The 12,103-nt window shown below is 38.4% G+C and overlaps 1 protein-coding gene and 1 pseudogene across 2 annotated transcripts in view; both read right to left on the reverse strand.

Annotated features, from left to right (window-relative positions):
* Positions 1-12,103, reverse strand: part of ATM (ATM serine/threonine kinase) — a 161,117-nt gene that overhangs the window by 135,239 nt on the left and 13,775 nt on the right. For both annotated transcript variants that reach the window (XM_066247402.1, XM_066247412.1), the window contains exons 6-11: positions 8,736-8,901; positions 7,936-8,174; positions 5,359-5,522; positions 4,050-4,219; positions 1,971-2,342; positions 1,261-1,455 (exon numbers count right to left, since the gene is read on the reverse strand). In XM_066247402.1, the coding sequence (XP_066103499.1) occupies positions 1,261-1,455; positions 1,971-2,342; positions 4,050-4,219; positions 5,359-5,522; positions 7,936-8,174; positions 8,736-8,901 (1,306 nt within the window). The remainder of the gene's footprint in view (positions 1-1,260; positions 1,456-1,970; positions 2,343-4,049; positions 4,220-5,358; positions 5,523-7,935; positions 8,175-8,735; positions 8,902-12,103) is intronic.
* LOC136320477 (ATP synthase F(0) complex subunit C2, mitochondrial pseudogene) lies at positions 10,378-10,863 on the reverse strand (annotated as a pseudogene).

A 12,103-nucleotide genomic window follows, 5' to 3' on the forward strand; every position in this document is an offset into this window, starting at 1 on the left:
GATAAATGAATGGGACTACATCAGAATTAAAAGTTTTTGCTCAGCAAGAGAAACTGATATCAAAATAAACAGCCAACTATATGGGAACTGATATTTTCAAACGACAGCTCAGATAAGGGCCTAATATCCAAAATTTACAAAGAACTCATAAAACTCAACAACAAACAAACAAACAATCCAATAAAAAAAATGGGAAGAGGACATGAACAGACACTTCTCCCAGGAAGAGATACAAATGGCCAACAGATATATGAAAAGATGCTCAGCTTCATTAGTTATTAGAGAAATGCAAATCAAAACTACAATGAGATACCACCTCACTCCTGTTAGATTAGCTATTATCAACAAGACGGGTAATAGCAAATGTTGGAGAGGCTGTGGAGAAAAAGGAACCCTCATTCACTGTTGGTGGGACTGTAAAGTAGTACAACCATTATGGAGGAAAGTATGGTGGTTCCTCAAAAAACTGCAAATAGAACTACCTTATGACCCAGCAATCCCTCTACTGGGTATATACCCCAAAACCTCAGAAACATTGATACGTGAAGACACATGTAGCCCCATGTTCATTGCAGCACTGTTCACAGTGGCCAAGACATGGAAACAACCAAAAAGCCCTTCAATAGAAGACTGGATAAAGAAGATGTGGCACATATACACTATGGAATACTACTCAGCCATAAGAAATGATGACATCCGATCATTTACAGCAAAATGGTGGGATCTTGATAACATTATAAGGAGTGAAATAAGCAAATCAGAAAAAAACAAGAACTACATGATTCCATACATTGGTGGAACATAAAAATGAGACTAAAAGACATGGACAAGAGTGTGGTGGTTACCAAGGGTGGGGGGGGAGGGAGGACATGGGAGGGAGGGAGGGAGAGAGTTAGGGGGAGGGGGAGGGGCACAGAGAACTAGATAGAGGGTGACGGAGGACAATCTGACTTTGGGCGAGGGGTTTGCAACATAATTTGATGACAAAATAACCTAGACATGTTTTCTTTGAATATATGTACCCTGATTTATTAATGTCATCCCATTACCATTAATAAAAATTTATTAAAAAAAAAAAAAAATACAGGCACAGAAAGAAAGAACATTGTAACAACAAAGGGACTACTTAATATTTAGGGCTAGCTCTAGGAAATCCTGCATTATCACTGTAAAACAAAGCCATCTAGCATCAGCTAGTAATGGAGGGAGCCTTACTAAACAAATCTAAATATCAGCTGCACATTAGTGAATTCAAGTTACCTGTCAAGAACTGGAGGCAGCTCTGTACTGTCTTCAAAGTCGTCTTCCAACTGATAGAGTAAGAGCCATTTCATTATCAATTCCTTTAAAGAAAAATTTCTATTTACTTCACATGTATTCTGCTCTATTTGTGTTTTTAATGTTTCTGGAACTACATAGCTGGTCAGTGCCAACGTCAAACAGCAAACGACAGAACTGTAACAAAACAAAGAATGATTAATGGTAAAAGTAACCTCTTTCAGTACGTAGTACTGCCAAAAAAATAAGATTTATGAATATTGAGCAAACAAATAATGAACTATCAAATTATTCATAAAAAGTTTAAACATTTAATTCTTTAAAGCTGGCCTTAGTAATCTCTTCACATTTAAAACTAAATTTACATTCATTTATTAATTAAGATTTCCTGGACAACCAAAAATAGCATTTGAAATGGAATTTAACAATCTTTAACTGAAGTAACAAACAACCAAAATCAGGCAGAGGGGAACAGAGAAAGTAGATGAATATACACAGAGCTTGGTAAAAGTAGGTTCACAGTTGTTGATATGGAAAAAGTACAAATAAATAATACAGTTAATACCAGAATAAATTCTGTGTTTTGCACACTCACAACTGTTAACCTATTTTTGCCCACCCCTATATGTGTGTATATATAAATATATAAATATGAAAACTGCAAAGTCTGATACAATGTATAGGCAACTTACCATGAAGGTCTACAGACTGAACCAGTAAATAACTTCCAGAATTCTCTGTCAACCTCAACTAAACTCCCCTGAATTATGGCTCTAAGTAAGCCAAAACTTTCAGTTTGTACTTGTTCAGAACTTATATTGCGAAAGGTAATAGACCAAATTTTAATCCAGAGTTTCAATAAATCTGAATTTTGTGAGCTTTCCAGGCTTGATTTCTTGCCTTGACACAATGCAACTTCCATGAGGCATCGTAATACATATGGTGTGCGTTCCCCATGGCGCTGTTGAGGTAGAAGCTGGTATAGTATCATCAATAACGGCAACAGCTCACCGTCAGGTAAACTTGAGGGATATTTTGATATTAATTGAGTTGTAATCTGTAACCTGAAAGAAAAAAGTACAGTTAATTTAAAATCTGCTCAATTCCATTAACAAGCTAAAAGAAAATAAATATACAGACACAAGATCATTACAATATCCTACTTAGAGTATCACCATCATCATTTTCCATATTACTCTCACAATACACTGGCTCTTAATTTTTATTAGGCCCTACTTCCTAAAGTATCAAGAAGTAGCAACATTTTGCCTACCTGTGTAAGATATCATTTTTCCCTTACACAAAAACTTTAAAGAATAACTAAACTAACAATATTATTCTCCTTGGTTATCACTTTCATCCCTGTTCTTCAGCTACCAATAATATTCCTCCAAGAGGAAAACAAACAAACAAAAACCTCAAAACAGTTTCTCCTTGACATTAATCCAGTTAATTCAATAAATACTTGCTGTGAGTTCTCCAGAATGTGTGGTATTCAAGAACAGAAACTCCGTCTTTTTCATCTCTGTACACCTGTTTGGCGCACATAGCACACGTTCAATAAATAACTCTTGACTAAATGAACAAATTAACAAATCTGAATCAGGCACCCTTAACTAAATAAAACAAGCAGGGGGTGCCTAACCAGTGATGGCACAGTGGATAGGGCGTTGACCTGGGACACTGAGGTACCAGGTTCGAAACCCCGAGATCGCCAACTTGAGCATGAGCTCATCTGCTCATCTGGTTTGAACTCAAACTTGCCGGTTTGAGAGCAGGATCATCGACATAATCCCAAGGTCACTGGCTTGAGCCAAGATGCTGGCTTGAGCAAGGGGTCACTGGCTTGGCTGAAGTGCCCAGTCAAGGCACGTATGAGAAGCAATCAATAAACAACTAAAGTGTCGCAACTATAAATTGATGGTTCTCATCTCTTTCCTTTCTTGTCTCTCCCTCTCTCAACAAACAAACAAACAAAGAAACCCCTCCCCACAAACATGAGCTTAGGCAATAGGTATCTAAATCAATACACTTTTCCCCCACAACTCAACTTAATTATATTTAAGCATTACATCAACATAGTAAACATCAAAGGAACACTAATCATAAAAGTCTGACTATAATCTACAAATTTCTAACTGTCCTTAGGCAAGTTGCTTAATCTTTCTCAGTTTCAGCTATCCCTTTAGCAAATCAAACAGGCTGAACTGGATGAATTCTAAAGATTCCTACTAGACCTAATATTTCATGATTTCAAAGAATTCCACAATTTATTTAATTACTTACATAATTATGAGTGTTATGTGAGACTAAAGAACACAGCAAATAAAAAAAATTAACTTATGTCATGGCGTAAGATCCAAATTATTCTGATTTCTGAATGCTATCTTTAATTTCTTTCTAATCTAAGTTTACTAAAAGGTGCTATGTATGCTAAAATCACTCTTTGTTGAGGTATACAACTCAGTAAATTCTATGAGACACACACCACTGACTGCCTACCAGGGAGCCATTCTCACTTATTCCTTGCTATGGCAATATGCTTAAAGGTGGCCTCTGTCCCTGACACTAGCAGGTGACCCATGATGGTGGATCTCAACATGTCCTAGCAATCGTTTTCCCCTTTGTCAGTGACTGGTTTGGGAGCAAATGACTTAGTTCTGGCCAATGAGATTAAAGGATTCTACTGGCTAATAAGATTAAAGGAGGTCTTTAGGAGAAAAACTAAATGAGACTAAAATGACAATGAGAGAAAAAAAGTAATATTTTACCAAGGTACAAGTTCAAAATCATTCTGTGATTTCTGAAGATGATTTTTTATTACATCCCAGCCTAATTCTATTTTCCTCTTTTTGCAAGGTGCACTGTAATCACTTAATTCTCTCTGTGTAGTAGTATAAGACTGAGAAATCTCCAAAAATCTGGTATCTTCATTAAAAACCTGTAAAGTAAAAAAGGGAAAAACCTATTTTGTTTATATTGCTAATGTGTTCTAGTTCATTAGTAAAAAAATGTTTCTCCTCAAATGAAGACACAGAGAAATCATAAAGCAAGAGTAATAAATTATATAAATATGATAAAATAGTAATGGTACTCCAGAAATCAAGTATTACCAGAAAAGAGTATTAGTTTTACTTCCTGGTAATGTTTACTAAAAAGTGCTAAGATATCTAAAAGTAAAGCAAAAACCTCTATTTTCAAAGAAATTAAATCACAAATTTAGCATTAAGAAAATACTGACAAATGAAATTATATAGGATATTACCCAAATCTCTAGGAAAATTGTTTTACTTTAGAAACATTAAGCCATCAACTGATGATGGATAAACAAAATGTACCATATCCATACAACTAAATATTATTCAGCAATAAAAAATAAGATTAATGGTTGGTTGCTAAGGACTGGAAGAAGTGGGGAATTAGAACAAACACTAATAGGTACAAATTTTGTTTTGGGAAACGTTCTGTAATTAAATAGAGGAGATGGGTACAAAACATAGTGAAAATACTTATTAAAACCACTGACTTGTACACTTTAAAATAGTGAATATTATGCTATGTGATTTCTAAATCAATAGAACAACAATTTAGAAAAAAGAAACATTAGGATTAGGGTAATCTTATTTCCTATAGACAGTATTGAAGAATGAAAAAGTTCCTCACCACTTTTCACTAAGTTTATAATACATATGCAGAACAGTTATCTTACCCAATTTATTTTTTTATTTTATTTATTCATTTTAGAAAGGAGAGAGGAGAGAGAAACAGAGAGAGAGAAGGGGGGAGGAGCAGGAAGCATCAACTCCCATATGTGCCTTGACCAGGCAAGCCCAGGGCTTCGAACCGGCGACCTCAGCATTTCCAGGTCGACACTTTATCCACTGCGCCACCACAGGTCAGGCGCAGAACAGTTATCTTTTAAGTCAGGAGGCAGTTCTAAATATTTATGGTGTTTTTCAAAGAGTAGTTAGTTACATGTACAGAGTAATTTTATAGGCTTTTTATCAGAACACAAATTTTAAAAGTCTAGTTAAAAAAAATTAATATGAAAATATCAAAATGTGACAAAACCTACTGTACCTGGTGACAAATATCTGCCATCAAATCAATCAAGTTTTCCTTGACAGCAATATTACGAGATCCGGAGGAATATTTCCCTCTGCTTCCTATATGACTTATCTCATTGACTAGCAGATCATATAAATTGTATAAGATACTTTTCCACTTTATTGATTCATAAGCACCTGTAATTCAAAAATTTATAATTTATATACAAATTCCATTTGTACTGCCAACTTTCACAAAACTATTCATCTGTTAAGGTGAAAGCATTAGAAGACATCTGGTCCAACCTTCTATTTAGTACTAATGCCTCTTCTGACAATTTCCTTGACAAGTTCTACTTCATAATCGTGTCCGTTTCACACTTAATTTATGTATTTGTTATAAAATTCTTCCATATTCTGACCTTTTTCTAATCAATTCAATCAAAATCTCAATCAAATGTTCTCTCATTTCTTCTCTCCCTTGAAGCAAATACAATTAATATGCTCCCTCTTTTTATTTATTTATTTATTTATTTATTTATTTGTATTTTTCTGAAGCTGGAAACGGGGACAGTCAGACAGACTCCTGCATGCGCCCGACTGGGATCCACCCGGCACGCCCACCAGGGGGCGACACTCTGCCCACCAGGGGGCGATGCTCTGCCCCTCCGGGGCGTCGCTCTGCCGCGACCAGAGCCACTCTAGCGCCTGGGGCAGAGGCCAAGGAGCCATCCCCAGCGCCCGGGCCATCTTTGCTCCAATGGAGCCTTGGCTGTGGGAGGGGAAGAGACAGAGAGGAAGGGGGGGGTGGAGAAGCAAATGGGCGCTTCTCCTATGTGCCCTGGCCGGGAATTGAACCCGGGTCCCCCGCACGCCAGGCCGACTCTCTACCGCTGAGCCAACTGGCCAGGGCCAATATGCTCCCTCTTTTATATGAGGACTAAGTTCTCTGTATGTCTGTTTAAGAGAAAAACATCATACCAGTTCCTTCAACTAGTGTACAAATGACATGCTATCTACAGTTCTAATCTTCTTTCCAAGACACATTTTAGTCTCTATGAAAATGTTTAATTTATGAAATCTGGTGAACATAATACTACAACTGTGATCTGACCGGTATGGGGAACAATGGGCTATTACTTCCCACAAAGACAGCAAAATGAAATCTACTAATATAGCCTAAAACTACATTAGCATTTCTGGCAGCCTCATCATCCTACCAATTTGCAATTCATCCTAAATATGCAGTTAACTAAAACCCTAAACATGTCATACCATCTCCTAATAAACCTAATTTCATCTTGGTGTGAGCTATGTGCAAGATGAAAAACCAAAAAAGCCACCATTCTTTGACTCACAGTGGTTTCATAGGCTACCAATATATCTAACCATACATACGAAACTCATGAATATACACAGCTACTTTTGATTTTAAAAAAAGAAATAGCGGCCCTGGCCGGTTGGCTCAGCGGTAGAGCGTCGGCCTAGCGTGCGGAGGATCCGGGTTCGATTCCCGGCCAGGGCACATAGGAGAAGCGCCCATTTGCTTCTCCACCCCTCCACCGCGCTTTCCCTCTCTGTCTCTCTCTTCCCCTCCCGCAGCCAAGGCTCCATTGGAGCAAAGATGGCCCGGGCGCTGGGGATGGCTCTGTGGCCTCTGCCTCAGGCGCTGGAGTGGCTCTGGTCGCAGCATGGCGACGCCCAGGATGGGCAGAGCATCGCCCCCTGGTGGGCAGAGCGTCGCCCCATGGTGGGCGTGCCGGGTGGATCCCGGTCGGGCGCATGAGGGAGTCTGTCTGACTGTCTCTCCCTGTTTCCAGCTTCAGAAAAATGCAAAAAAAAAAAAAAAAAAAAAAAAAGAAATAGCTGTAACAGTTCTCCCTTCTGACTGCTACTACTCAATGTAGCATGATTTCTTAATAAGATCATTAAACTAGCCATGATGAATTGGTCCAAAGGCTAGTACAAGCCCAAAGGCAAACTCAGCCTGAACAAGAGGAAACTCAGTTCCAGTTCCACCCAATGAAGTTCCTCTACTGAATGGAGCTACATCATCAAAGTAATACTCTCTTCATTAAAGACAAAAATGTGAAGGAATCAGGGTCATTCATTTTTGGTTTTCCCAATAAACGGGGGTCTAGAGTAACTGACACTGAAGACTATATGTACAAATCTTCTTTGGAAACTGACTAATCTGATTGGCTCTTTTCAGTCCACATTTAACTATTTTATCTTTTAATAAAGGCAATGCGTGGGTAGACAAGGCCCTGCCTTCTCTAAATTCTGTTATGCTTAGTCCGTGTTACACCTCTTAGCAACTCATTATTGCTGCATAATTAACTCCTTGAGGAAATAATATCTCATATTTGTTTGTATTCCTTGTAATACCTAGCACTGGGCTAAACAAATGGTAAGGCATAATATAATTTGCTACCACAGCTTCAAATTCTAAAAAAAATGTGTTGAAAGTATCATCATGACTAATATCATTACCAAACACACAGCAATACAAAGGAAAGTCATAACCTCCTACCAAACATAGATTTCATACTTAAGCCTCTATGTTTCAACTGAAGAAGCAAATGCAAAACAGCAAAAACTTCCTTTATACCTTTTTCTTGGGTTTTGGCTCCCTTTGGATGATGGATATAAATTTGCAGTTGAAATAATTCAATAATTACTTCTTTTAAGGAATCATTAGGTCTGTGTTGAGTCCAAATATAAAGCAAGGTAGGAAGAATTTCATCTCCTATACTGCACACTTGGATTCGAAAGTTAACAGCCAAAGTCTTGAGGAAGGTAACAAACGCTGCTAAGATATGATTTAGACCTGCAGAGATCTTTTCTTGTCTGCGACAGAAAATACACGGACACAGCTTGGTATAACGAAGAAAAATACACAAATTAAAGACACTTATGAAGTTGCATGCTGAAAGAAAATAAACCTAATTTTCAAATAACAATATCCTTACTGTCAGAACTATTCAGAAAAAAAAAAAATCACAGCAACAAAAAATAGTTCTTTTGTGCTAAGAGATCTCTCCTGTTAGCTTTCCCTGCTAAAATTACACAAAACTGGGTAAATACCACACAAACGTAAAATACTGATACTTCCAAATACTATTCTATTTTATTCTTATCCTCAAAAATGGAGAAAATAAAATTATTTAGAAGGTATTTAGCATTTCTTATCATTAGAAAAGCAAGACAGACTTCTTAGAACATCATTTCATGTTCTGTATGTTAGATATTCACAAAGTTGGACCTAATATTTTCTTTGGGAATCCATTAGTTTTACTATAATAAACCAAGTTTTAAAATTGGTAGTATTTTTAGATACTGAATATAAAACACAGTCTTTCAAAATCAAATGGATTTTCAATAGAAAAGAACAAAAAGAGATTAGATTACCTTGCATTCTGAATAGCCTTGGAAAAAAAACCCAAAAATTTGGAATTCAATCCATCAGTTTGTGAACAGCATCCTTTAGTCACAGCTTCAATGATTCTAGCCACTAAAACTCGGTTAATGTCTTGTGGAGGTTTAAGATACAGTTTGAAGTACATGGAAAACAATTCTTTAAAAAAAAAGTACTAGTTACATTTAAAAAACAAACAAACTATCAAGTCATTGGATTTAAATGCCACAATTCAATTTAAATCTCAATAATCCCATATAAAATAAAGATTTAAATTATACTAATTTATATTTAATATAGCAACAGCATTTCATCAATATTTAGTTTTATTTTTATAAATTGCATTCAAGACATAAACTTCAGGCAGCAGAGACTGGAAACACCACTTTAAGAGCCTGACTTCAGAAAAGCTACTTAACTTCTCTAATCTTGTGTTTCCTCATCCAGGCCTAACAAAGCACTTGGCACAGGGTACACATCCCAGTGTTTTTTGTTTTAATACTGCTTGACTAATAATGAACAATTTATTTCTCACAGCATTAATAACAGAGTACCTTCATTTCTGCATAGATTCCTCAGTTCCAAAGGTAACATGAAGAGGGAGAGGTGAAACATGTACTAACAGTGAGCAATGTTACAGGAGAGAAAGTTTTACAAGGAATAGGCTGCAAGCAAACCTGTCCTTTGCTCTGGAGAAAGTCATCAATCCTCTATCTCCCAAGGCTCACTATACATACATACCTTAAAAAAACAAAAACAAAATAGTCTGGAAAAAAGTAGTGTCTCTGCAGAAACATGAGATGTGTGTGAAAGAGACAGAGAGAGGGAAAATAGGGACAGACAGTAGGGAGAAATGAGAAGCATCCATTCTTCATGGAGACACCTTAGATGTTCATTAATTGTATTCTCATATGTGCCTTGACCGGGGAACTAAAGCAGAGTGAGTGACCCCTTGCTCAAGCCAGTGACCATGGGGTTATGTCTAAAATCCCACATTCAAGCCAATGACCCCACGCTCAAGCTGGTGAGTTTGTGCTCAAGCCAGATGAGCCTGCGCGCAAGCCAGAGACCTTGGGGTTTCGAACCTGGGTCCTCTGCATCCCTGTTCGACGCTCTATTCACTGTGCCACCACCTGGTCAGGCTAGAACTATATTTTTTATTAAAATTAATTGCAGATAAAAAACTAAGCTTTACTGATATTTAAGAAAGAAATTATCAGAGGCCACTTTGGAGTACAGTTTGGCTGTTTCTTGCAAAACTAAACACACTTTTACCATAAAATCCAGCAATCACATTGCTTGGTATTTACCCAAATGATGTGAAAGTTGACCTGCACTGAGATGCTTACAGCAATTTTGTTCATAATTGCGAAACTTGGAAGCAATCAAAGTGTCCTTCAGGAAATGAATGGATAACTCAACTGTAGTATATCCAGACAATGAGCTATCAAGCCACAGCCAACATGGATGAAACTTTTTTTTTCTTTTTTCTTATTAATACAGTATTTATTTGTCTTCCCTCTGTCAAACCCTGAGCCAACCATTTTCCCCAGGCTTCCTGGGGAGGTACAGGAAAAGGAACACAGGGCAGGCAAGTCATGGGAGAAAGAACTATGGGAGGTGGAGACAGCTCCTTCACATGGCGAAGGGGATGAGAAAGGCCATCATCAGGCAAAGAGCCCCATGGTCTCTGAGAGGGCAAACCCCAGAATGGCGTAGGAGAAGAGTTGTTGCTTCAGAGAAGGGTTCCTGGCATAACCAATGATGAGGCTCCCAAACACAGTCCCAATTCCAGCCCCAGAGCCTGCCACCCTCACTGTGGCAGCCCCAGCCCCGATGAACTTGGCTGCTGTATCAATGTCCCTTGAAATGGCACTGGTCTGGAAGCTGCGGCTAGAAATAAGTGAGGTCGGGGTATGTGGGGCTGCCCAGCTGCCGAGGCTCTCATCTGTCAGTGTCTCTAGTCTGTTCAGCACCACTGCAGACAGTGACCGGGTCAGCAGCTGAGAGGTGTTCCAAGGAGGGGGTGGAAACAAACTTGGTGCAGGGGTACATTTTCAGGGGATGAGGGGCTGTGGCAGGAGCTGCTCCTACTGCGGAGAAGACCGAGAGGGGTAGGGGCGGGGGACTGGGGGCCGGGAATACCATGGATGAAACTTAAACATGTATCACTAAGTTAAAGAAGCCAATGAAAAGATTACATACTGTATGATTCCAACTACATGACATTTTGGAAAAGACAAAACTGCAATTCCTTCGGCAGGATATACACTACAATTTGAAAAGGCAAAACTGTGGAGACCATAAAAAGACAAATGGTTGCTAGGAATGGGGGGAGAAAAGGATAAACAGGCAGAGCACAGAGGATTTTTAGGACAGTGAAACTATTCTGCATGATACTTTAATGGTTAATACATTTAATGGTGAATCCATTTATACATTTGTCAAAACCAGAATTTGTCAACACCCACAGTGACCCTAATACATGTAAACCATGGACTTTCAGTGGTATGAGGTGTCAACCTAAATTCACTGATTGAAATAAAGTTACCACTTTGGTGCCGGATGTTGATATGTTGATAGTGGAGGATGCAGTGCATGTGTGAAGTCAGGGGGGTTTATGGGAACTCTACTTGTGCTCAGTTTTGCTATGAATATAAAACTGCTCTTAAAAAAAAAAGCCTATTTTCTATTTTTTAAAAAAATGTTTGAAAACCACTTGATTAGAAAATCCAAATAATGGGCACTTATAGTTAGAGCACAGAAATTGCAAGAATAGGGGTGGGCCTGACCAGGCGGTGGCACAGTGGATAGAGCGTCGAACTGGGATGCGGAGGACCCAGGTTCAAGACCCCGAGGTCGCCAGCTTGACCACGGGCTCATCTGGTTTGAGCAAAGCTCACCAGCTTGGACCCAAGGTCACTGGCTTGAGCAAGGGGTTACTCGGTCTGCTGTAGTCCCACATTCAAGGCACATATGAGAAAGCAATCAATAAACAACTAAGGTGTCACAACAAAGATTTGATGCTTCTCATCTCTCTCCATTCCTGTCTCTCTGTCCCTATCTGTCCCTCTCTCTGACTCTCTTGTCTCTGTAAAAAAATAAATTAATACAAGAATAGGGGTTGGCTTTTAGTTAAGTGAGGTAAGGGATCAGAGAGGTAGGCAGAAGCAAAACTATGCAGTGCTTCCAAGGCTTGGAAGAAAGGTCCAGATTTTATACTTATTGTACATGTAAGTCACTAAAGACTTTAATTTTCTTCCTTCCCACCTTATTAAAATAACTATCTTCTTCCTTGGGACAATCCTAGGGTTCTTTCTTTGGAACCCTTTCTTCTCAGGAAACATACTAATCAATTTTC

Source organism: Saccopteryx bilineata, chromosome 1, assembly GCF_036850765.1.
Source record: "Saccopteryx bilineata isolate mSacBil1 chromosome 1, mSacBil1_pri_phased_curated, whole genome shotgun sequence".
Classification (NCBI taxonomy): domain Eukaryota; kingdom Metazoa; phylum Chordata; class Mammalia; order Chiroptera; family Emballonuridae; genus Saccopteryx; species Saccopteryx bilineata.